This window comes from Macaca nemestrina, chromosome 3 (genome assembly GCF_043159975.1).
Source record: "Macaca nemestrina isolate mMacNem1 chromosome 3, mMacNem.hap1, whole genome shotgun sequence".
In the NCBI taxonomy this organism is placed as follows: Eukaryota; Metazoa; Chordata; class Mammalia; order Primates; family Cercopithecidae; genus Macaca; species Macaca nemestrina.
In genome coordinates this window covers 4,442,748-4,470,528 of record NC_092127.1, presented here as the reverse complement: position 1 = coordinate 4,470,528, position 27,781 = coordinate 4,442,748, and the positions used below count along the sequence as shown (strand labels likewise).

At 40.3% G+C, this 27,781-nt stretch overlaps 1 protein-coding gene across 48 annotated transcripts in view; it reads right to left on the bottom strand.

The window, feature by feature from the left end:
* The window catches only part of LOC105466558 (sorbin and SH3 domain containing 2), a 379,599-nt gene that overhangs the window by 72,318 nt on the left and 279,500 nt on the right, over nt 1-27,781 (bottom strand). For 16 of the 48 annotated variants that reach the window (XM_011715524.3, XM_011715522.3, XM_011715521.3 and 13 more), the window contains 5 exons: nt 25,574-25,600; nt 25,218-25,342; nt 23,770-24,411; nt 6,739-6,774; nt 3,003-3,141 (listed from right to left, as the gene is read on the bottom strand). In XM_011715524.3, coding sequence (XP_011713826.2) covers nt 3,003-3,141; nt 6,739-6,774; nt 23,770-24,411; nt 25,218-25,342; nt 25,574-25,600 — 969 coding nt within the window. Of the gene's footprint in view, nt 1-3,002; nt 3,142-6,300; nt 6,775-23,769; nt 24,412-25,217; nt 25,343-25,573; nt 25,601-27,781 lie in introns of all 48 variants that reach the window. The other 32 variants (XM_071092729.1, XM_071092735.1, XM_071092724.1 and 29 more) reach the window with 8 other exon arrangements.

Below are 27,781 nucleotides of genomic sequence, written 5' to 3'. Positions count from 1 at the left end.
CTGAGTAACTGGGACTACAGGCACCCGCCACCAAGCCTGGGTAATTTTTTGTATTTTTAGTAGAGATGGGGTTTCACCATGTTAGCCAGGATGGTCTCGATCTCCTGACCTCATGATCCACCCGCCTCGGCCTCCCAAAGTGCTAGGATTACAGGCGTAAGTCACAGCACCCAGCCATAAGTAAGCTTTTTAAGAAATTTTAACTCATCAATATAAGGGTAATTATAATTCAGATCTCTCTAAGGGAAAATCCACTGTAACATTTGTAACTGCTATTAGTATGATTATGACTATTTTCAATTTAGTTTGCGTCAGAAAGGCATTTTTAATACATTTTTTGATGAAGAATGGATAAGGCCAGTTATAAAACTGCTTTATGCGCAGTTTATGTGCTGGATGGTGACATAAAATGTCCCTGAATAAACGAACAGCATCATAGCCTTTCAATACTGAGTCAGTGCTGGGGAAGGCGGTGTGTTGTCTGCAATCAAAGACGACACGGTGGTTCAAGTCCCCGGTTGTAGTTTCTTTCCCCTGTTAATGGCCCCTTGAATGTGAAAGTAACATTCAAGCTAGTCCTTATTAAGACACAATGAGATATGTGACACTAATTGACTTTCTATTTAATTCCAAAAAGGACCTGAGTGGGCCGCCATGATACTAGTATTTTTATCAGCAGCAACTGTTTTTTGAACACTAGCACGTGCAAAGTCCTACTCTAAGCAAGGAGAATCAACTCTGCCTTCACATCTGATCCATTGCATTCTATGAACCCATACCTTATGCAATAGAAGTTACCCTTTATTTTATTATCCTCATATATGGTCATGAGAGACCATAGCTGAGATCTTAGCAATCTTTTGTCATCTTAGCAATCTTTTGTCCTAAACTCAATACAAAATTCATCTAGGGCAAGGTAGACGTACATATTCCCCCGAGACCTATCACAGCACTGGCCAGCTGGAATCTGTTCAATGTTTCCATGTGGAATGTCTTTCCATGTAGAATATTTTACATGTAATAAATCTGCTTAGCAATATGTTCTAAAATCAAAGCCTATCTACATTCAAGTATTTATATTTTTTTGTTGGATGGGGACAGGGGCAAAACTGTATTCACTAAGACAGGCAATGAGACAGAGTCAGACTCTGTTAATAATTATTTGGGAAAAAGCTATGGCTAGAATAAATTGTCGAGTTTTACTTCGTATGTGTGTAAATGCATGGTTCCATTTTAAACAATCTAGATATAATGGACTTCCATCATAATACTACACTATGGGCTGATTGCTAAGGGCAAAATGTCAGCATAAGCAAGTTTGACTTTCTTAACTCTAAAAGGACACCATTGAGGGATTCACAGATGATCCTCAGGCATAGCATCGGCGAAGGCACAGATATATTTAGACTTTAATAAGTCCCACGGCTACCTTTAAAGTTTTATAGTTAGAGAGCTTTGGTTGACCTCAGAAGTTGAGTTCTATCATGCATATGCTGGATGCTGACATAAAATGTCCCTGAATAAACAAACAACATCATAGCCTTTTAATACTGAGTCAGTGCTGGGGAAGGAGGTGTGTTGTCTGCTGTCAAAGAAGACACGGTGGTTCAAGTCCCGGATTTTAGTTTCTTTCCCCCTGTTGCTGGCGCCTGTGGCCAGAGGACCTGGCCTCTCCTTTTCTGGGAGGTGCAGAATGGTGCTGCGGTCCTGAGAATTGCCCTCTGCTCCCTGCTGTCCTAGAAGCTTCCTAGTAAGTCAACTTCATGGAAACTTGTTCAGCCTGAATTCCTATGATAGTTCAATTTCATATTGCTTTTTGATATTTTAGGTTTTTAAGTTACATTTTTACAAACTAAGAAATATTTATGGGCTGGGTATGGTGGCTCATGCCTGTAATCCCAGAACTTTGGGATTAATCCCAGCACAAGGCAGGTGGATCACCTGAGGTCAGGAGTTCGAGACCAACCTGGCCAACATGGTGAAACGCTGTCTCTACTAAACATACAAAAATTAGCTGGGTGTGGTGGCAGGTGCCTGTAATCCCAGCTACTCGGGAAGCTGAGGCAGGAGAATCACTTGAACACAGCGGGCAGAGGTTGCAGTGAGCAGAGATCGCACCATTGCACTCCAGCCTGGGCAACAGAGCAAGACTCTGTCTCAAAAAAAAAAAAGTCTTTATCACATTATTTTCTGAACTATCCGAATATATTTTATCATGTAAGAGCATTTCTATCACTGTATAGCACAGCTTCTTTCTCAGGAGACCACAAAGAGTCCATGAGCCCCATGAAATTACCTGCTTAGAAGTTTTTATGAATGTCCGTATGTCCATTTGTTTTCTGGAGGAGAGCTCTGTCTTTTACTGAATTCCCAGTCCTCAGAGGGTTAAGAACGATTGCGCTATACAATGACCGAACCTTCATTTAAGGGAACTCTTAAGTTTCTCTTGTGTGGCTTCCCGCTACCGTATCCCTGACTACAGGTCTTCCAGCCTTGGTTTGAATGGTGGTTTCCTCCTTTGTGAGCCAGTAGATGACTGCGTCACTGCTTTGCAGGACAGCCTGTCCTCCTATTACACTGTTTTACCTGTCAAACAATTCTCCCTTATAGAGACCCCAGGAAATAGTCCACGGTGGACATGGTGGAAACTCTTCCAAAGACGAACAAGCTGCCCTAGTGGAAAAGCCTGCATTCATGTCCTCCAGTGGTGTAAACCCCCTTACCCTAAGTAACCATCTTCGTTTTCTTTCTACTCCACCACCCCAGACATTTAAGTGCCCACTCCAGGCTCAGACACAGGTGGAGTCATTGTCTTGGAAGAGGATGGTGCCCATTTTCTCCCATGTTGGGTCCTCTGCCCCAGTTTCTCCCTGGGGATAGGGTCATGAAATAGTGGAGTGCTGAGCGCCCCCCGCCTCACCTTGATGCTGCATATTTTTCTCCTGTGGTTGTACTTGCCATATTGAGGTTGCCATGGAAATCAGGGTGAGCAAATTACTTACCAAGGGACGTGCCGTGCTGCATGACGATGCTGGAGTTGAGTGAGGCTGGGAGAGAATATGCCGAGGGGGAAAACGGCCTCTGATAGTAACTCATGGGACTCACGGCACCTCCAGAGTTTCCATTCACTGTTATCTGGCTCTGGGAAAAGTGCAAAGCCATCGAGTTAAATTAGCACATAGTTCCCTGCAGACATCATTCCATCAGGCGATAATAAAAGACTTCCAATCACATGACAGTAATCAGCTGCCAAGCTCTTATTTATTTTGAAAACTGAGGTCAGAGGGCATGGTATGTTCTTTGCCTTCTCTCTCTTCCCTTATTTCTGAAAATCACTCTCTTGTGTATCTGAGGGCCCAGGGAGTGGTTAGGAAGAATGAAAGTGGCTGACTGGCGGGCATGCCACTCTGCCAACAGAGGTGCCAAATGGTATCAGTAGGAGTCAGTAGCAAGTAAACGTGGAGGACGACTTTGCTCTGACAGTCAGAATGTCAGCGGTCAGAATACTGTCGTGCTGTTCCGCATGCAGCATTGACATGGATGTCCTTCGACACGAGGCAAGGGATTGGTTCTCAGACCTAGTCAGGGATATCTTCTAGTGAATCAATGTTTCCAGAGCCAGGAGAATAACATAAGGAATCCAGTTGTTTGGATGTATATAACATGAAGCAACCTATTCTAGGAGGATCAAATACCTGGTAAAGGATCAGAAAGACATGTTCAACCACTGGCTTCTCCCCACTTCAGCCTCACTGAGCACTTCATCAAGCTCTGTTTGATTTCTTAATTATTCATTGTTTTGATTGTTTCGTATCAGGGTATTTTAGAACCCAATGGTATCTCAAGCTTATTGTTGAAGATGGTCATATATATGCTTCTTTAATATTTTGTATAACATGCAGCCTAGTGCTGATGACAGAGTAGATGTTCAACAGGTATCTATTCTGATGGAACTGAATCGGCTTAGTTCACAGATATCGAGCTCAGGACTATCAAGCACGCCTGTCTACCCACAGCACAGTACTGACCATTACGGGGCACACACAATGCATGCATAGAAGATCAAACATTAGTAAGAACGTTTAGTTAAAATTATAACTAAATACACACAATACACATGGGCACACAGATAAAGAACCGTAATTTGTGAATCTTTTCTACTTATTTTAAAACAAAACAAACTTCTATTACACAGGCTTGAAACATAGATATAGTAACTGCATAGTTCTCTGATTTCACTTTAAAGCAGATAGGTTTTCAAATGACCTAGAATAAGTCTAATTTGATTACTGTATAGCCACACCACTTATGTCCCCAAATCAATAAACATTTCATTACAAGCCTTACGCTTATTGATTAAGTAATTCTCTAAGCTGTTAGAAAAATTACTCTCATATCCTAACCAGCCACATCTTGAGGACCTGCTCCCTGGAGAGAGCTGGACATTCAGATAAGTGTGAGGCACAGGCCTACCCAAATCTTCAGAGCCTTTATGTACCTCTGATGAATGATTTGAGAACACTTTCACCTCCTTGCCAAGTTAAGTTTGGTGGATCTTTGTCAATATCATTGTAATAGTATTATAACATGTTATAATTAATGTTAAAAACCGAAGAATCCTTATTAAAAACCGTCAGGTTAACTATGTTACTAAACTTACAAACTTGCTCTGAATCCTATTTTGATGGTTTCAATAATATTGACTAGGGGTTAAAAAAGCAAACACTGAGAGTAGATTTATTCTTTTATTGTGCTACACCAATCAGGATTTTACGAATACAATAGCATCATTAGCATTTTAGAAAATACTGTATTGTTATAGTGAATTCCTTATTAGGAAAAACATGTCATGAATAATCTATTTGCAATTTTAAACTGATAATTGCAATTAATTTCTCTCACAAGTAGCTCTGCTTGTGCCCACAAGACTGTATATAAGACAGTCTCCTGTAAAGTCTTAAAAGCAGAAAATTGAACAGGTTAGCTGGTAGACTGATACTCTCTCACTGCCTTAGATTTTTGGTTGAAGGTCCTGGTAAAGTTTTAAAAGTTAAGAACCATTTGAAGCACAGTAAGGCATGGGAGGAACCCACAACTGTGGTGCTCCTGGCTGGTCCCGTGTGGCAGGGAGGGACTCGCTATGGGGTTAGGCCTGGAAAACGAGGCTCCCTCTGTAGCCAGTCTCTGAATGGAACATTTGAATGCAAAGTGTTAGACCCAGCCACTGGGGGAATACTAAATCCTATTACCAAAAAAAGCATCTTTTACTTTTTGTAAATTGCAGTGTCTTAAAAAACATATGGCTTATTATAACATTTCTCTGTGCATAAAATTTGCAGATTTATGAGCTTGATAGAACATAAAACTATGTAGCACAAATAAAATTTTGTCTATGACAGTGCTTATTTGGAACTTCATTATAATATCAATTTTAAAAAATCAATTTTTTTTTTTGCGTGAAGCTATGTGCCTCTTAAATGGAAGCCATTACTTAGACATTATATGCAATACAGAATCTGTGCCATAAAATTTTGAAACATTTTAGCCATTCACAGATCATTTATTAGGGATTGCTTATCACATAGATACATTTAAATAATATATGTATGGAAAAGATGTTTATATTGCATAAATGAAAGACAAATTATTGATATACAAAATTTAAAAATGTATTCGTAAATTTCTATCCCGAAATGGCTCAGGAAGAATAATTTTTAAAAATCATACAGCTAAATTTCTGAAAGGTAGATAAGATTATCGACATCATTCACTCCTGGACAACAGATAATTCAAAAGTTGTAGCTATTAGAGAAGGAGGGGCAAGAAAAATTAGCCTCATGCAGTCAGTAATCATTTATGTGAGAAACGAGGTTATAGAAAAGAGTCACACAGGACACATTAATGTGAGTCTGTGAGAAAAACTATTAACATGTATTAATACTGGGTTAAAATTTTTTGAAAAATTTTAGACTTTCTCTACAATCATAACATATTGTGATGTATGCTTACCTAACAAGGCAAATCACTGTACAACTCATCAGCTACAGTAACAGGGGAAACCATAAGTAACCATTTTAGAGTAATTGTAAGTAATTTTAAAATGAATGAAGAGAATATAAGTGACTTTTTTAGCCTTAAGCAGGCTTATGAGGATGTCTAATGATTTCCCTGACGGATGGCACAGAATTGGTTTCGGAGTCAACACCTATGCAAATAAAAATGTCAGCTGAAAAATGAGATGGCACAATAAATCAGTCCTTTTAAGGAAACGGTGGAGGCAAAGAAAGGCAGAATAATTACATGCGTGGCCGCAGGGGTGGTTAAGGTGGTGCCATCTGTCACAGCAGACCTCTGACCCCAGGTGGGGGAGGGTGTCTCAGAACGGCCAGTGGTGTCAGAGTCACCAATCTGCAGCTCCTCAAGCATGGCTGTGGAGGACTCACTCTCCGAGCGGGAGGAGTGCTCGGCCAGGGAGGAGTCTGTAGTCAGAGAGCCTGTGTCATGGCTGTGGATAAGGCTTTCAGGAGCTGGGAGCAGGTGTTTGTATAAGCAATGGGAAAGGCTGTGGGGTTTATGCAGGCGTGAAGACCCCAAACCATCGGGTGGCGGAAGGCTAAGTGATGCTGAGCTGGTGCCACTGCCTGGTGAGAAAGTGGCTCGGTTCGAAGGTACCACGGAAGGAGGGCACGGAGGAGGGGCTTCTGGTGTGGTTTGTCTGTGTGTCTGTGAAGCATTTACCTCCAACACACTGGCAGGTAAGTTCTGATTTCCAAGCTGAGTATGAGGAAAAAATAATAAGAGATAAATTATCCAATTAACAAAAGTACCTCTTTTTTGCTATTTGGCAGAGAAGGCAAAGCATCGGTTTTATTTGCAAGCACTTTAAGGAGTTACATTCAGATGGATTAGGTGCCAACCACACAGTGCAGACAAAGCATGAAAACAGGAAGAAAGTGAACCCAGTCGGTGTGTTTTGGAAACAAGGCCGGTTTTCACACAGCACTGCAATGTAATTTTGGGTAGGGGCTTGAGAATGTTGGCACAATGAAACTGTTTCCTCAGGAGTTTTAGTTTTTGTATTTGTGACGATGATAAGATATCAGACTATTGGTCAGCAGAACTGGTTTGCCCTTCACTAGAAAAATCTAATCGCATAACTGCCTCCCCCTTGCCAAAATGTCCCCAAAACATAAATCTGTTTGTCTTATTTTTTCCTGGTTTATGAATCTAAATACTGATAATACTAAACACAACTAAGTGGAAAAGATAAATGGAAACGCTATTTTATTTCCTTTCCACTCATTAAATCTGTTCTTTGATTTCACTACAAAATATGAAAAGAATTGGACTTTAAAAATATCCTAGCAATGCAAACAGAGGTACCATGTGTGAAAATGAAAACCAGCCACCGATAATGGTTAGAACGCACCCTAGTTAGTTAGAACTGTGGTTGGCACTAAATCTTAGGTAAAGGAGAAAGAAACTGAAGGAAAAACAAAAGATTTAACAGCTCCAAGCCTATATATAGCCCAAGAGGCTAATCATAGCGAAGGGATGCTCTGTAGGAAGAAGAGAGATGACCGTTTGAAATTTTACAACCACCTGTGGTAGCCCTGATGACGTCTGACCGCACATGACAAACAGGATGATAAGCACTGAATTCAACATAAGTGAATAAAACTCTGAAGCAAGTTTTCTTACTTATTTTTTCTACCTTTCAGAATAAATATTTTTTTTGGAGGGGATGTTTGGGGGAGGAAATGGTTTGAAGATAGATGGCCAGAGGTATTGTGAGATACTAATACAAAGATGGGAAATGAATGAAGGAGAACCATTTACACTTAGAAATATTGCCTAGTAAATGTTTAAGGAGTACAATTTGGTGTTCTTTGGCGGCCGCAATTTTCATAATGGCTGATGTCATGCGCGTTGTTAGCATGATAAAAAAAGTTACAATACTTTTTTTCTCAGACTTTTACTTGAATACTTTTAAAAAAATCCATCATATAAAAAGGTCTCTCTGAATCATAGATCCCTTAGAAATCTGATGAAAGTGACTGATCCTTCTTTTAGGGAAATGCACAAATTCATACATACAGAAAGTTCTGCACAAACTTCACGGGGAGAGAGACACTCTAAACATATCCTTAATCTAACGGGTTAAGAAACCCCAACCCTGGATAAAAAGACAGATTTTCTTGTCCTAATCTCACTTAATATGATTTTTTCTTGTTCAAACAGAGTCATTTTAAATGTGAGATATATATATATATATATATATATATATATGTTTTACTGTTTATGGTTGTTTAAATCTCTAGAAATAACTGACAGAAATCTGAGTTACCCAGAACTTAAAATGTTTTGGTAGGGATGCACCCTTATTACTGAGTGCTTATAGTAATTGCAATCTTATTGGAGGTAAAACTATAATATTATGAAATTACCATAATTCTAACTTAATATATTAAAATTTTGCTGTAAGTCTGAATGTAATTCAGTATAAAGCAGTCTTTGGATGGCGTCAATGAAATTTCCCCTAATAATGCAGCTTCACTAAGGATGCTTCCACGTAATATGAATCTCTTTTTAGTTTTATTTATGCCAAATGAAAACTATGAAATAATACAAATCATACAAAAGGATTTGAGTTATTTGCTCATAAGACTTTTCCCTTTCAAATTAAAAGAAAATAAATCTAATGACTTTAACTCCCGTTGGATTGACTTGTCCATATCCTATGACTCGAAACATGTCAAAAGCTAAAGCGTCTTCTTTCTAAAATCACCATTGTCATGGGTAATAAGATCAGTAGTTTGCATAGCATTGTGTCTGGGGATGGCCCTTATCCATTCAATTGTTCTTCCAAATAGAATGTCCACAGAAAACAAAATTATTCCACCTTTTGAATTTCTTTCACCACCTCCTGACATGTTCCTGGTTTTGAGTCTTTTAATGCACGTGTGTGTATGTGTGCATGTGCGTGTGTGTGTGTGCACATGTGTGTATGTGTGCGTGTGTGTGTGTGAGTGTAAGGCATGAAATGCCTCGTGGTGAGTCACATCACACTTACATTTCTACAGATAGAACTCAATAATTCAACAGTCGTACTGGTCACCCACAAAAAAGCTTTGACAAGACCCCAATCTCCACATGAATGGAATACTCTATAGACCCCGGGGGAGAGAAAGACCATGAGACACGTGTTTCTCCTGAGGAAAATCAGAAGAGCAGCTGGAAAGGTGTGAAGGGGAAGAAGGCGGTATTTTCCCCATCTGGACTACCCTGAAAAATAGGGAAAACTGGCTTAAAACAAGCACATTTTTTTCCTTACTTCGTGAGTGGCAAGTAGATGATGCAGAAAATCATCCCCACTGTTTTGAGTCTCCTTTTCAAGACCGTGGAAGACTGAGGTGTTTGAATAGGGATCAAAGGTCACCAACTTTTTGTGAGTATAAATTGCTTTTTCTTTCCCCCACCCTTGAGCTAGCAGGAACGGGGTAAGGAGAAACACCAGCTAGCAGTCAGGGGCTGCCTGGTCTTCTGCAAAGGACAGGGACAGTACTCAAACCTATGCTTCATACACCAAGAGAGAGCACCTGCTTACTCAAACTAGCACTGAGCTTCTTCGTCCAAATGACTCCAACCCAGAATGCTAAGGAGAGCCTGTGGATGAGAGTGATCACCAATCGACACGGGAGCTCCTGAGGAATGAAGGGGCATGGAGATTCAAGGGAAGGTGAGCTTCAGCAGTGGAGAAAGCGTATTGAGTTGGATGAAGGCATTGCAAACTCAAGTGCCCATCATGGGCCAGGAAAGTATCCAGAATGTGCAAATCAAGCCCGTGCTGGATGCCAGGGAATGATGGGACAGATGGCAGAACGCGGAAGTCATGTTGCCCCTCAAGGCGGGCGTCATTTGCCCATATCCTTTGCTTTGAAGCAGGCTGAAAATGAAAGCCTACTGTCTCTAAAACCACCACAGTCATGGGTAATATGAGTTTTAGTTGGCTCATAAGCTCAGTGACAACACATCTATAGTCACAAGCCCCTAGGCCATCACTTGCTGACGCAGCAGATGTGGAAGCTGGAGGAGAAAGAGGGTAGGTGTGAAGCGGGGATATGAAGGAGTGCATGGCCAGGCCTAGGGAGAGGCGAGTAAAGTGCTTATTGGGGCGCAAAATTTAAAGAGTGACAGAAACTAAGTAATCGAGATAAATTCTGTTTCAATGCAATCTTTGAAAGAAAATCAAGATAAATGCAAAAAAGAAAATATACCCCATACTGAACAAATATGTCAAAAATATAAATAAAGACCAGTGCATGCCAAGCCATAGGAAAAGAGAAAAAAAAATGGATCTGGAGTTTTTAACGCAAGAAAACTCATCAATAATATTTTCAAAATCTACATGTTTGCTTATTTCAGTTTTAGTTGAGAGAATAGACATGTTTGACAATTTCTAATTAACTGATGGCAATCTTAAATCATTTTTAATTAATTTAAGGTGACGTAAACACGTAATAGGGCAAGCGCAGTGGCTCACACCTGTAATCCCAGCACTTTGGGAGGCTGAGGCGGGCGGATCACCTGAGGTCAGGAGTTCGAGACCAGCCTGGCCAACATGGTGAAACCCCACCTCTACTAAAAATACAAAAATTAGCCAGGCGTGATGGCAGGCACCTATAATCCTAGTTACTTGGGAGGCTGAAGCATGAGAATTGCTTGAAACTGGGAGGTGGAGGTTGTAGTGGGCCGAGATCACACCACTGCACTCTGGCCTGGGTGACACAGCAAGACTGTCTCAAATTTAAAAAAAAAAGTTTATTTTGCTTTAAATAAAATATTTAAGCTTAAAATAACGTGTGAGTTTCAATAAACCTGCGTTTCAACTTTTCAAAAAAAATTCTAATGACTTAAACATTCTAGGAAAAAGTTCATTCACAATATATGAAAACAGGTAGAAGGGAGCACAGAATTTCCTTCCACCTCAGGCTCCAGTTGGCTTGATGTGGCCCTGTGGCCGAGGATCCTAACATCTGCCTCTTAACATCTTTAGTCATTGGGCTTCTAGGCTTCATTTCTCAAGGAACATAAGGGGTATATATTAAATGTCAAGCAAAGAAATCTGACAGGCTTTTTTCCAAAGGAGTTGACAGTAATTTTCTTGAAAAAAAAAATATCTAGGAAGGGGAGTGTTTTTTTTTTTTTTTTTTTAACGGAGTCTTGCTCTCGGCCTCCAAAAGTGCTGGGATTACAGGAGTGAGCCACTGTGCCTGGCCGGAAGGGGTTTTTAAAAAACCAGTCTTTACCTCCCATCCCCATATCCTTTTGGGACAATGTGCCCCCTCTTTCATGGCCTGTCCTGGGCGTATGAGGAGACGTGCCAGCAGCTGTGTCTGTTGCCGGATCATCATTTTGCTGGCCACAGTTGATTAGGAAGAGGGAATGACTGGACTACGCTGGGCCAGTGGGGCCCTGCCTCCCTCCTGGGAATTTGAATTGGGAATTTGAATTATATGACACTGAATGCCCCTCAGGTAGCTGTCAGGTACCCAGACGCAAGGAGTCAGAGAATGTCATGGAAACCCACGGATAACCTGAAGTAACAACAGAGCAGAAAGTAAAAGACGGAACTATGCAGTTCCTATGACTGAGAAGGATGGAGGGCGGCTGCCTGGTCATTGCCCCGTTTCCCTAAGGCCTGGCTGTATTGCCTGCATTGTAATGATGTGAGATTGTCTGACAGCCTCATAATAAAAACTATTTGAACCATATACTCCCTACCCAAGACCTGGGCGACAAGTGATCTAAAATTGTCACACAGATTGGGCACACTGACAGCATGTGGCATCTGAATCAGGGGAGTAAATATTTCTACTGTACTCTGTGGTGTTCAGATTGGGAATATGGTTTTGCATCTGGGGAAGTGGCATATTTTAAGAGCATTACCAAAATATGGGATTTCAGAATCAGCTTGTGTGAGAGCATAGAGGTAGCAGAGGCTAGTGGCTGAGCTGTGGATCTTGAGTCAGACAGACTTAGGCAAGTTGTTTAATTCCCTTGGCCTCAGTTCCTTCATGTGTAAAATACAGACATGGATAAAACCCATCTCTTAAAGCCTGTAAAAATTAACACGCTTTTAATTTTTACGTGGGGCAATGTAAAGTGCTTAGCACAGTGCCTGGTGTGTTGTAATAGCTCTCAAAAAAAGGAGAATCATGTTTAAAAAAATCAAAATACTGGGAAGGAACAGGAGTGCTCTACACAAAGCCAGTAGCAGGGTAGGGAGGGGAAGGATCACGTGAACACTGTCAGATGGAGGCGGAAGAATATTCTCTCTCTTTTGCTCTGTGGATAACCATGCAGAAGTTAAGGAAGGCAGATCATGACCCGGTATTAGAAATTCTTTCCAATAATTCGATCTCAGAAATGGCTGAGCACTGGATTGCTGCCTTGGAACGTAACTGAGCTCTTCATTAAGTGTATTCAGAAGAGGCTGGAGGCCCATCTATCGGGAGATATTGAAGAGGATGTTTTATTTGTAAATTCATGTTGGCCTCCCAAATATTCTCTAATGTGCAATTATTTAAATGCACACATATGCATGCACGTGAACAGACATCAAATGGAGAAATTGCCAAAGACCTGATCAACTAATAGCATTACAAGCTCACAGAAAGGAAGCCATCCTAATTGAAGACATCAATGATCGGGGCTGGTGTTGATAGGAATGTTCCAGAAGGTGCGTTCTGCAGTTCTGCCCCTATCACCCCACACTGCTGACATGTCTGCATTACTCTGTCCTCCTTAGCATCTACATACTGATCTCATGGAGCACGAGAAATGAGTTTCCTCTCTCTTCTACACCACGGGCAGGCAAGTTCCCCTGTGAGTCCCCAGCATATGTACAGTGGCAGCTGTGAAGGTGCGGCTTTGGCAATTGATTGATTATGTTGTTTCATAACAGACAGGACAAGCTTATCTTCCTGAAGCAAAGAACATAGCACAGATGCCAGAGAAACTCTTTGGGGGTGTAGCTTTTTGCTGGCTTTCCAAAGCGTCTGGCTTATACCTTCACTGACTTGACATTGAGAACAATGTGACATTTTTAGCAACAGGATATCTGGTCACACAGTAACAGAAGGATAACATGCCTCATTTCTGGTCTGTTTGCAGGAGGACAATTAAAGCACATGCCATTTAGAAAACATTATGAAAAACTGTCAAATATGAAGAGAATTTCTAACAGTGACCTGTAGTTTTCTTCTTAAACTAATGATCAGACTTTAATAATAACAAAACTATGTAAATAAAACTTCTGGAACACTGAAATGTACTTTTCACATCTTGGTGTACTTTTATTGCTTGGGTCTGGTAATTCCTGGGAGCCTCATTCTTTATAATGGAGCACATATTTGGCTGACACAGTGTATAGCTTACAGCGCCTGGCATTGGCTAAGACTTGCCAGAACGTGGAGTGCAAGTGTTTAAATTGGAAAGGTCACCATTGTGAAAGATCATTACATGAAAATGAGACTTAAAAATGCAGCATATCACAATCATCAAGACGTAGAAACAAACCAAATGTCCACAGATGGATAAATAGATAAAGAAAATGTGGTGTATGCACCCACTAGAATACTATTCAGCCTTAAAAAAGATGGATATCCTGCCACATGCTGTAACATGGAGCAACCTGGAGGACGTTATACCAAGTGAAAGCCAGTCTCAGAAGGACAAATATATGAGCAGAGAGTAGAGTGGTGGTTGGCAGGGGTTGGGGGCAGGGGGGAATGAGTTGCTACTCAGTGGGCATGAAGTTTTAGTTATGCAAGGTGCACACATTCTAGAGATCTGCTTTGCACAGCATGGTGCCTACAGTTAACAACACTGCACTGCACACTTGCAAATTTCTTAAGAAGGCAGATCTCATGTTAAATGTTCTTGCCAAAATTTTAAACAGAGAATAAAAACTGCAACAGTTTCATGCTACCTTTTTCACAAAGCCTGAGGAAAGAGGACACACTATGTTGGAACAAACTGCAAGTCTGTTGAAACAAACTTTTACCCACCGGTAAAAAAAAAAAAAAAAAAAAGAAGTATTGTTGAAAATAATATATTTATTTTTCCCAATCAGATGCATAATTTGGAAAAATATTATTTAATCATGATGACAGCTACTGTAGGTTTAGGAATTACTATGAAGCAGGTACCATGCCAAGATCCTTATATGCCTTACTCAAACCTCCCAGCAGTTCTATAGATGAGAAAACTGCTGCTCGGGGAGGGTGAATAACTAGATGAATGGATTTATGTTAATAAGATCTTGAAAGAGCTGACTGCCCAACCACTCTCTTCCCGGTCTGTCTCATACCCACTCCAGGAAAGCCTCCTTCCTCACCATGGAATCAATGGTAAGTTTTCAGATTTCATTTCAAACCTGTCTTATCAACAGCATTTGTGCAGTGAACTATCCCTTTCTTTCCACACATTTTCCTCGCATGGCTTTTAGGATGCCACATTTTCCCGGATTTTCTCCTCCCTTAGAGGATGCTGCTTTCAGTCTCCTCGGCTGCTTCTTCCTCTTAATGCTGAGATTCACTCAGGCTCAACTCTTGGCCCTCCCCTTTTCTCTGTCCACACCCCTGGTGATCTCACTCTGTCTCATGGCCACAAAACCCATCGACAAGCCAATGGCTCATATCTCCAACCAGGACCTTTCCCCGGGAGGTACAGGTTCTCACATCCAAATGCTTACTTGACCACTTCACGTGGGTGTCTAAGAAATGCCTCAAACTTCCTGTTTCCCAAATGGAACCTTTGAAGTTTCCACCAACCTGCTCCACCCACAGCTGTCCAGTCTCAGCTGAAGGCAACGCTATCTTCCAGTTGGAGTCAACCTTGACTTTTCTCTTCCTCACATCCCACATGCAATCTGCCAGGAAGTCCTGTTTGCTTGACTTTCAAAATACATTCTCAGAGTCTGATTTCTCACCACCTCCTCTGCTGCCCCCTGCTTTGAGCCCCCATCATTTCTCACCTAAAGGACTGCAGTAATTTCCTAACTGGTTTGCCTGATCTCCTCCTTGCCCCACTATGGTACTTTTTTCACTGAGTTGCCAGAATGATTTTGTTAAAATATAATGGAAATAATAATGGTGGCAGCCTCAACATCCTCCAGTGGCCTCCATTATTATTGAGAGTAAATGTCAAAATCCTTGCAATGGCTCACAAGGCCTCCCGTCGTCGGGTCTTTCTTACCTCTGACTTCACTTCCTATCACTCTCACCTCACTTACTTCCTCTCCCTCCCTCAGGCTTCCTTCTGGTCCTCCCACAGCCCCAGAGTGATCAACCTCAAAGCCTTTACATAAGTCATTCCCTCTGCCTGGAATATTCTTCGCCCTTCAAAGCTGTTCTGTCTTTTCAGTGAGGTCTATTGATTGAGTTACCATACCTGACATGATATCTGGTCTCCACAACTCAGCTTTGCATGGCATAACTCAATTTCCATAATCTTCTAATATATGTAATTTACTCAAGTTCTTATTAATGTTTGCTCCTCCTGCCACACACAGACAAATTTTAAGCAGGAATGGTTTCAAATCCAACTCTGTCACTAGAACAGACTGGACATAGGTTAAGCACCCAATAAATATTTGTTGAATAAATAGCAGTGACAGGATCTCAAATCTTAACTTTTGGATGGTGCCGATACCCTGGGGATTGTATAATCAAACCAACCGTCTCTGCTCAGCCTGGATAAAACCATGCAAAATGAAAAGTATCAGCTTGTTTTCAAACATCACAAAACCATTCTGAAGAAGCAAACCATGTTGGATGAGTCCAGTGACTGACATGTGTTCCTATGACTTCTCCTACGCCTGCTTCCTGGCATGCCCATCCTGGGACACGGGCGAGCCCGCTCATTGACACTGGCACAGGCCTGTCTGTACAGTCGCCCAAGGATTTTGCTCCCTCAGATCTTCCTGGACTCCTGAACCTGATCAAGATGCACCTGCCTTAGCTTCCACCGTCATGGCGCCGTGTCTCCTTGTCACTGGTAAGTAACTATTTCGCAAGGAGAAGTAGCACTCTTTCAGAGTGGCGGCCCTGCAGCCAGTCTGCCAGGGTGTGCATCCTGGTTCTGCCTTGTGCCAGCTGCATGACCCCGGGGGAGCAACTTCGTGCCTCAGTTTCCTTAGCCATAAAATAAGGACAGTAGTAATACCTACTCCATGGGATTGTGGAAATCATTAGTAAACATAAACAAGCTGGAACAGTGTCTGCATAGAGTAAACCCTTAATATCTGTTAACTGCTACTAATGTTGTTATTATTATTATCATCTGATTTCACAGGTGCTTTCAGAAGCTATTACCTTAATTAAAAGAAATCGCTCTACTGAATGAATTTTGCACATCTCGATTAGCTGATGGAGAATATATTTGAGTAGAGGTGTGATAACACCAGTTTGTCCTTTTAATCATTTCTGTTTAAGGCTCTTCTGCTTTATGAGTGGGTGGGGGGATCTTGGTGTCAGTTAGTTATCTTTTGGAGATTTTCTGCACAGTTTAAAAATATATATCCTCAAGGATATGTTTTGGATGATCTTTAATAACACAGATACAAAAAGGAGTAGTATACAAATTATTTACTTAGACACCAGTGTTTTCAATATTAACACTGCTGCTGTTGCTGCTACTATTTTATCTTTTATTAACAGCTATCATTTATTGAGTGCTTGCTCTAGCCTAGTCTATGGTAATTCCCTAGTCTTATCATAACCTATGAATTAAGGATTAATCAGTATTCTCATTTCTTTGTTCGGACTCACAGGAAAGTTTAGATGAATGTCTCATCACATAGTGATGCCTGGATTAAATTCTACAGTTTACCCTTAAAGTTTATGCTCTTAGCACTACATTGTTTTATGGAGAAGTCAAAAAGAGAAGCACATTTCTCCTGCTGACAGACTAATACACGTAAGCAGAAGGATGCTATGAGAGAATTCTACATATATGGAAAGAAAGATTTACTTCCTGCAAGTCTGGATAATAAAAGTTGGCTAATATACTTTCTGAAATGATAAACTGATTAAATTTTAGTGAAAATGAATATTGGGTTGCAAAGAAATAGACACTGCTTAAAATTAAGATAACCGTTCCCTGCCAAAGCAAATTATAATTGACAATTATTTGAAGAGATTTTACACATGTAAATAAAGTAAATCTAAGTGCAAAAAGGTCTCATATGAAAAATATTTCTTTGAAACCTAAACATGCTTTAAGTCCTGAAGTAGTTTGCAGTGTCTTAAATAACTGAGCCCTCAATGATTTTCCATAAATATCTAGAAGAAAAAAAATTTTAGAACATGATTTCTGGATGAAAGATCTGTATATGCATATTTACATTTAAAAATACCGAGATGGCCGAATAGGAACAGCTCCAGTCTCCAACTCCCAGCGCGAGCTACACAGAAGACCGGCGATTTCTGCATTTTCAACTGAGGTACTGGGTTCATCTCACTGGGGAGTGCCGGACGATCGGTGCTTGTCAGCTGCTGCAGCCCGACCAGCGAGAGCTGAAGCAGGGCGAGGCATTGCCTCACCTGGGAAGCGCAAGGGGGAAGGGAATCCCTTTTCCTAGCCAGGGGAACTGAGACACACAACACCTGGAAAATCGGGTAACTCCCACCCCAATACTGCGCTTTAAGCAAACAGGCACACCAGGAGATCATATCCCACACCTGGCCGGGAGGGTCCCACACCCACTGAGCCTCCCTCATTGCTAGCACAGCAGTCTGTGATCTACCGGCAAGGTAGCAGCGAGGCTGGGGGAGGGGCGCCCGCCATTGCTGAGGCTTAAGTAGGTAAACAAAGCTGCTGGGAAGCTCGAACTGGGTGGAGCTCACAGCAGCTCAAGGAAACCTGCCTGTCTCAGTAGACTCCACCTCTGGGGACAGGGCAATAGCAAACACAGCCGAAACCTCTGCAGAGGCAAACGACTCTGTCTGACAGCTTTGAAGAGAGCAGTGGATCTCCCAACACGGAGGTTGAGATCTGAGAAGGGACAGACTCCCTGCTCAAGTGGGTCCCTGACCCCTGAGTAGCCTAACTGGGAGACATCCCCCACTAGGGGCAGTCTGACACCCCACACCTCACAGGGTGGAGTACACCCCTGAGAGGAAGCTTCCAAAGCAAGAATGAGACAGGTACACTCGCTGTTCAGAAATATTCTATCTTCTGCAGCCTCTGCTGCTGATACCCAGGCAAACAGGGTCCGGAGTGGACCTCAAGCAATCTCCAACAGACCTACAGCTGAGGGTCCTGACTGTTAGAAGGAAAACTATTAAACAGGAAGGACACCTACACCAAAACCCCATCAGTACATCACCATCATCAAAGACCAGAGGCAGATAAAACCACAAAGATGGGGAAAAAGCAGGGCAGAAAAGCTGGAAATTCCAAAAATAAGAGCACATCTCCCCCGGCAAAGGAGCGCAGCTCATCGCCAGCAACGGATCAAAGCTGGACGGAGAATGACTTTGATGAGATGAGAGAAGAAGGCTTCAGTCCATCAAATTTCTCAGAGCTAAAGGAGGAATTACGTACCCAGCGCAAAGAAACTAAAAATCTTGAAAAAAAAGTGGAAGAATTGATGGCTAGAGTAATTAATGCAGAGAAGGTCATAAACGAAATGAAAGAGATGAAAACCATGACACGAGAAATACGTGACAAATGCACAAGCTTCAGTAACCGACTCGATCAACTGGAAGAAAGAGTATCTGCGATTGAGGATCAAATGAATGAAATGAAGCGAGAAGAGAAACCAAAAGAAAAAAGAAGAAAAAGAAATGAACAAAGCCTGCAAGAAGTATGGGATTATGTAAAAAGACCAAATCTACGTCTGATTGGGGTGCCTGAAAGTGAGGGGGAAAATGGAACCAAGTTGGAAAACACTCTTCAGGATATCATCCAGGAGAACTTCCCCAACTTAGTAGGGCAGGCCAACATTCAAATCCAGGAAATACAGAGAATGCCACAAAGATACTCCTCGAGAAGAGCAACTCCAAGACACATAATTGCCAGATTCACCAAAGTTGAAATGAAGGAAAAAATCTTAAGGGCAGCCAGAGAGAAAGGTCGGGTTACCCACAAAGGGAAGCCCATCAGACTAACAGCAGATCTCTCGGCAGAAACTCTCCAAGCCAGAAGAGAGTGGGGGCCAATATTCAACATTCTTAAAGAAAAGAATTTTAAACCCAGAATTTCATATCCATCCAAACTAATTTCATAAGTGAAGGAGAAATAAAATCCTTTACAGATAAGCAAATGCTTAGAGATTTTGTCACCACCAGGCCTGCCTTACAAGAGACCCTGAAGGAAGCACTAAACATGGAAAGGAACAACCGGTACCAGCCATTGCAAAAACATGCCAAAATGTAAAGACCATCGAGGCTAGGAAGAAACTGCATCAACTAACGAGCAAAATAACCAGTTAATATCATAATGGCAGGATCAAGTTCACACATAACAATCTTAACCTTAAATGTAAATGGACTAAATGCTCCAATTAAGAGACACAGAGTGGCAAACTGGATAAAGAGTCAAGACCCATCAGTCTGCTGTATTCAGGAGACCCATCTCACATGCAGAGACATACATAGGCTCAAAATAAAGGGATGGAGGAAGATTTACCAAGCAAATGGAGAACAAAAAAAAGCGGGGGTTGCAATACTAGTCTCTGATAAAACAGACTTTAAACCATCAAAGATCAAAAGAGACAAAGAAGGCCATTACATAATGTAAAGGGATCAATTCAACAGGAAGAGCTAACTATCCTAAATATATATGCACCCAATACAGGAGCACCCAGATTCATAAAGCAAGTCCTTAGAGACTTACAAAGAGACTTAGACTCCCATACAATAATAATGGGAGACTTCAACTCTCCACTGTCAACATTAGACAGATCAATGAGACAGAAAGTTAACAAGGATATCCAGGAATTGAACTCATCTCTGCAGCAAGCAGACCTAATAGACATCTATAGAACTCTCCACCCAAAATCAACAGAATATACATTCTTCTCAGCACCACATCGTACTTACTCCAAAATCGACCACGTAATTGGAAGTAAAGCACTCCTCAGCAAATGTACAAGAACAGAAACTATAACAAACTGTCTCTCAGACCACAGTGCAATCAAACTAGAACTCAGGACTAAGAAACTCAATCAAAACCACTCAACTACATGGAAACTGAACAACCTGCTCCTGAATGACTACTGGGTACATAACGAAATGAAGGCAGAAATAAAGATGTTCTTTGAAACCAATGAGAACAAAGATACAACATACCAGAATCTCTGGGACACATTTAAAGCAGTGTGTAGAGGGAAATTTATAGCACTAAATGCCCACAAGAGAAAGCAGGAAAGATCTAAAATTGACACTCTAACATCACAATTAAAAGAACTAGAGAAGCAAGAGCAAACACATTCGAAAGCTAGCAGAAGGCAAGAAATAACTAAGATCAGAGCAGAACTGAAGGAGATAGAGACACAAAAAACTCTCCAAAAAATCAATGAATCCAGGAGTTGGTTTTTTGAAAAGATCAACAAAATTGACAGACCACTAGCAAGACTAATAAAGAAGAAAAGAGAGAAGAATCAAATCGACGCAATTAAAAATGATAAAGGGGATATCACCACCAACCCCATAGAAATACAAAGTACCATCAGAGAATACTATAAACACCTCTATGCAAATAAACTGGAAAATCTAGAAGAAATGGATAATTTCCTGGACACTTACACTCTTCCTAGACTAAACCAGGAAGAAGTTGAATCCCTGAATAGACCAATAGCAGGCTCTGAAATTGAGGCAATAATTAATAGCCTACCAACCAAAAAAAGTCCAGGACCAGATGGATTCACAGCTGAATTCTACCAGAGGTATAAGGAGGAGTTGGTACCATTCCTTCTGAAACTATTCCAATCAATAGAAAAAGAGGGAATCCTCCCTAACTCATTTTATGAGGCCAACATCATCCTGATACCAAAGCCTGGCAGAGACACAACAAAAAAAGAGAATTTTAGACCAATATCCCTGATGAACATCGATGCAAAAATCCTCAATAAAATACTGGCAAACTGGATTCAGCAACACATCAAAAAGCTTATCCACCATGATCAAGTGGGCTTCATCCCTGGGATGCAAGGCTGGTTCAACATTCGCAAATCAATAAACATAATCCAGCATATAAACAGAACCAAAGACAAGAACCACATGATTATCTCAATAGATGCAGAAAAGGCTTTTGACAAAATTCAACAGCCCTTCATGCTAAAAACGCTCAATAAATTTGGTATTGATGGAACGTACCTCAAAATAATAAGAGCTATTTATGACAAACCCACAGCCAATATCATACTGAATGGGCAAAAACTGGAAAAATTCCCTTTGAAAACTGGCACAAGACAGGGATGCCCTCTCTCACCACTCCTATTCAACATAGTGTTGGAAGTTCTGGCTAGGGCAATTAGGCAAGAGAAAGAAATCAAGGGTATTCAGTTAGGAAAAGAAGAAGTCAAATTGTCCCTGTTTGCAGATGACATGATTGTATATTTAGAAAACCCCATTGTCTCAGCCCAAAATCTCCTTAAGCTGATAAGCAACTTCAGCAAAGTCTCAGGATACAAAATTAATGTGCAAAAATCACAAGCATTCTTATACACCAGTAACAGACAAACAGAGAGCCAAATCATGAATGAACTTCCATTCACAATTGCTTCAAAGAGAATAAAATACCTAGGAATCCAACTTACTAGGGATGTAAAGGACCTCTTCAAGGAGAACTACAAACCACTGCTCAGTGAAATAAAAGAGGACACAAACAAATGGAAGAACATACCATGCTCATGGATAGGAAGAATCAATATCGTGAAAATGGCCATACTGCCCAAGGTAATTTATAGATTCAATGCCATCCCCATCAAGCTACCAATGAGTTTCTTCACAGAATTGGAAAAAACTGCTTTAAAGTTCATATGGAACCAAAAAAGAGCCCGCATCTCCAAGACAATCCTAAGTCAAAAGGACAAAGCTGGAGGCATCACGCTACCTGACTTCAAACTATACTACAAGGCTACAGTAACCAAAACAGCATGGTACTGGTACCAAAACAGAGATATAGACCAATGGAACAGAACAGAGTCCTCAGAAATAATACCACACATCTACAGCCATCTGATCTTTGACAAACCTGAGAGAAACAAGAAATGGGGAAAGGATTCCCTATTTAATAAATGGTGCTGGGAAAATTGGCTAGCCATAAGTAGAAAGCTGAAGCTGGATCCTTTCCTTACTCCTTATACGAAAATTAATTCAAGATGGATTAGAGACTTAAATGTTAGACCTAATACCATAAAAATCCTAGAGGAAAACCTAGGTAGTACCATTCAGGACATAGGCATGGGCAAAGACTTCATGTCTAAAACACCAAAAGCAACGGCAGCAAAAGCCAAAATTGACAACTGGGATCTCATTAAACTAAAGAGCTTCTGCACAGCAAAAGAAACTACCATCAGAGTGAACAGGCAACCTACAGAATGGGAGAAAATTTTTGCAATCTACTCATCTGACAAAGGGCTAATATCCAGAACCTACAAAGAACTCAAACAAATTTACAAGAAAAAAACAAACAACCCCATCAAAAAGTGGGCAAAGGATATGAACAGACATTTCTCAAAAGAAGACATTCATACAGCCAACAGACACATGAAAAAATGCTCATCATCACTGGCCATCAGAGAAATGCAAATCAAAACCACAATGAGATACCATCTCACACCAGTTAGAATGGCGATCATTAAAAAGTCAGGAAACAACAGGTGCTGGAGAGGATGTGGAGAAATAGGAACACTTTTACACTGTTGGTGGGATTGTAAACTAGTTCAACCATTATGGAAAACAGTATGGCGATTCCTCAAGGATCTAGAACTAGATGTACCATATGACCCAGCCATCCCATTACTGGGTATATACCCAAAGGATTATAAATTATGCTGCTACAAAGACACATGCACACGTATGTTTATTGCAGCACTATTCACAATAGCAAAGACTTGGAATCAACCCAAATGTCCATCAGTGACAGATTGGATTAAGAAAATGTGGCACATATACACCATGGAATACTATGCAGCCATCAAAAAGGATGAGTTTGTGTCCTTTGTAGGAACATGGATGCAGCTGGAAACCATCATTCTTAGCAATCTATCACAAGAACAGAAAACCAAACACCGCATGTTCTCACTCATAGGTGGGAACTGAACAATGAGATCACTTGGACTCAGGAAGGGGAACATCACACACCGGGGCCTATCATGGGGAGGGGGTAGGGGGGAGGGATTGCATTGGGAGTTATACCTGATGTAAATGACGAGTTGATGGGTGCAGCACACCAACATGGCACAAGTATACATATGTAACAAACCTGCACGTTATGCACATGTACCCTACAACTTAAAGTATAATAATAATAAATAAATAAATAAATAAATAAAAATAAAAAAAAAATAAAAATACCTAGACATTTGCTGATGAATTTAATAGGGTTTTAAATTTGAAAATGGTTTCTTTCTCCTTTCCCCTCCTGCTTGGAAACTAAGAAAGCATTAGGTCATATAAGAAGCCCAAACCAAAGGAGTTAGGGTCTCTACAACACACATGTATTAATACGAAGAGACTGAGAAGCCTAAGGTACCACCCTGCAGCCTGAGGACTGAGAGGCCACTGCAACTGCAGATTTTTGTCTCTCTTGCTGAAGAGGTATCTTTGCAGTCTCTGGAGAAAGCTCAGGTAGCCGTTTGTGGCTTTCAGGATCCTGTCCTGAAAGGGGAGCTATCTGTATGGAAAGAAATGCTGTGTGTGTCTCAGGCACTGGATTAGGGGTCAGTGAGCAGGGCCTTTTGAGAAATGATGGTACTTCAACAGATTTGGAAAACTGTGGAGTATTAATGGGGCTGCTACTTCCTAGATCCTTGTTATGGGTTAGTTTCAAGGTAGAAATCCTCCGCGTTTGAGAATCTTGCCTGTAGTCCTCTTGTAGAACTGGGGTGTTGATGTTAGTGAATGGTGCAGGATCCGTGCTGGAAGTTGCTGGTAGTGGATTAGTGATTTTTTGTGTATACGACATGGTTGTGTTAGATTCTTCAGAATATACAATTGTCTGTCTCGAATCTTCATTGGAATACATAGTTCCCTGAGGAAGTTTTTTGTTAGCAAAGTACTCTGTATTGGAGGGAATTTGTGTGTTAGTTACTAACTGGTCTAAAATGACACCCTTTGTGTGACTGGTTATCAAAGAGCTATGAAAGCTCTCTTTTCTGTCTGGTGGAGGGGGTGCCTGGATTGACAATGGGATCCAGAGAGAGAAATAAAGTTGAAAGAAAAACAGAGAAAGTCCAAGTTAGTCATGAAAGAAACCAGTGTCAACCTTGCCTTTACAGAAGTAAAGCAATGCCACACCTTCTGATTATGCTATCCATTTTGTTAGCTAGATTGAGTGATCATTTTCATTCCCTTTAGAATGCACTTACATTTATTATCAATGTTTGCCCTTAGGGGAAAAAAGTGTTTCCAGAGAATACATTATAACCTTTGCTCCACCTACATTCTGGGAAATTGTGTTAAAAGTGAACATGTGTTCTCTTGGCATATTTTTATTAGACTTTGAAATATATATATATATATATATGTATATGGTTTGTTTAATAGCATTGTTTTATAACAATTTTCATGCTTGGGGCATAATTTTACTAATATCTCCAACACAGAGCTCCTTTAGTTAATATAATAGTTGCATACTCATAATCATTGAATACATAATGTATTGCTGACCTCATCAGTTTAAATCCAAAGCATCAGCTGTCAGCTTTTAAAGAATTAGAATATATGCTAGAGATTATGTTAGAAACTGATATACTTTTACGAGCTTAATCAGAAACAAAACCAAACCAAACCCTTGTTTGTTAAAATTTGTTCTCCATGTTGTAAATACAAGCCTGGCAAGTAAACTAAATACAAAAGGAAAAACATATTAAAAATAAAACATGTATTGAAATATGCACACTAAGAAAGAAGCTGTAAGCAGTGGTCTTTATAATAATCATGCCTTAAAATAATACAGTAGACAAGAGTGTGCAGGGTTACCTGAGTTGGTGATCTTTTATCTTGTAGGTTTGGTCGAACGCTTCTAAAACCTTTTGCTGCAAGAGAGGAATATGTAGCATCTCCGTTCAGTGCCTCTTGATTGCCATCATTGTAAGATCTCCAAGCTTTCATTAAGGGAAAACAATTGGATACAAAAATATCTACGTTCACTTAAACATTTTTTATAAAATTTATTTTTATTTCCAAAATTGTAGTGTTCTTAATAGAGGTGTAATTTAATATGCATAACAGTATATGAAATTTAAATTTAACATGAAGTCAGCACATGTGGCTACGAATATGTTTTTTAAAAGTCACAAATAATGTAATAGTTATTCAGAATATTTTTTCTGTACCTGAGTCTGGTGACTGAGAATCACGGCCTGAAAGAAAAAAAAAATGTTGAAATGAAGACTAAGGTGAAATAAATTAATAACCCAGTAAAAATAACATGGCAAAGAACTATATGCATTATTTTTGCAAAAATTATTTCAGTTTTAAAATCTGGGTATGTCAAACATGCCAAAGGGAGGCTTGTACATTTATTCTTACTTCAATTAGAATGTCATTCATTAAATATCTATAATATATAAAATCTATATGGCAAACACTAATTTTTCCTGTCAATGATGTTGTAACATGCCATTTTAATCTTATTATGGCCAAAGATGAATATGTGAATTTCTAAACATCAAATTAAAGGATCAAAAGAGATCTGGTTTATAAACAGCACTAACTCAAACCACCAGATCCTTAACTTTCAATGCCCTGCTGTTGATAAGCATATTTAACTCCTGGGTTAGAGAACTGTACTCTGTAGTTTGCATTTTTTTTTAACCTTAGGAAACTGTAGACCTGTCTACCGTATCATGTGACATTTTCAAATTATTCTCGAGACTGAGTTTTTTTCTTATTGCCATATAAAAGTCATTTTACACTCAAATATGAAAGAGCTATTGCAATATGTTCCACTGTCTTTCAGCTAGTAAGCTGTGGAAAATACATTTCAGTACTAATAAATTGCTTTTGGTAAGGCAGTTGGCAAGTTATCGGTGATATATTTGTTATCAATTTTATTGAAGTTACATATTCCAGAATCTTCTATATGCAAATTTGAGGTAATCAGTTGGCACGTTTAACTCATGTATATTTGAAGTCATCAGCTTGTGTTGCCTGGTTTATTAAAGCACATGGTCAACTTTACTTAGATTCATTAAGCTTTTAGCCCAACCTGCTGTCCAGTCCTGGATTCCTTCTGCGTGTCCCCAGGACCATTATTAGATTCTCATTTCAATTCATAAAACAGGAACTTTACATGCTGAAAAAGTCTTTGTTTTTCTTTTAATGCTTCAGAATAGTTATTTTCAAGTTTAAACACAAGAATTTAGAATGATAAAAATGGGTTGAGAAATGCAAGCATCTGATTTTTAGATAAAATATTTGATATGGATTCTTTCCAAATCAAAGAAAGAAACACAAATGTGAGTCAGCACAGAGTATATTAGAATGATCCCAGCCCAGGTGAGCCAGAGAAGACTAATAAATTCCCATTCTTTATGATCATTGATAACCGTATGGATTTTATTTCCAATGAATTTAAAATTAGAGTAATAAAATGGGTACCATAGAGAAAAATCACTTTGATGAATTATGCATGAAATGCTTATTGGATCCTACTTCTAGAATTTGTACAATTTTTACAATTTTATTTTATTTTTTAAAGATGTGGTCTTGCTATTTTGTCCAGGCTGTCCTTGAAATAGTGGGCTCAAGAGATCCTATAGACTCAGTCTTTTGGTTAGCTGGGGCTACAAGTGTGTGCCACTGGGCCTGGCCCTCCTTCTAGGATTTGATGGAAGCAGAAATGATTGAAATTCTTTACCAGTTATATGATGAAGATAAAGAAAAACACAGTTTGGCAATATAGAGCAATCATCAGAATTCTGTTTTGGGGCACTCAGGAGAGAGATTTAACAACCACGAGGCTGCCATTCACTGTGGACAATGAACAAATTTTGGGATTTGGGAAAGGACAATGAAAAATAAATTTTGGGATTGGGGAAGAGGCAATAAAATCGCCCAAAGCTCCTTTATGAGAAGAGAAGCAGCATTAATAACAATGATTATATTCTGATTATTTTCTTGAGTATAGAGAGTTTCTTTTATGCTTGGTTTGGTAAAACTGAGATAAAAAAGAAGGCGTGCGGTATGTGCTGGGGACGAGGTAATGGGAGCCAGAGGCTTGGAGGTGCAAGGGGTGCGGGTGTGGTGAGAAAGAAGAGGGTGTACTGGGCAGGTCTGAAGGACACTGGAAATAAACTCCCTCTAATAGTCTGTAGGGGGCAGGCTCTGTTTCTTCACGCTGGTCACCGTGTTGAAGACGATGGAGCCCCAGGAAACGGTAAGCATGAGAATCAGAGGACAGTCACTCCAGGCTCAACTGTGGGTCTCTTCCTGGGACACTGGGCCCAGGGATTTCCAAATGAATCTGTCCCTGTGCCACTGGAAACATTACAGTAAGAGTGGTGGGCTGTGCTGAAGGGCCTTGCATCACACAGTGGACA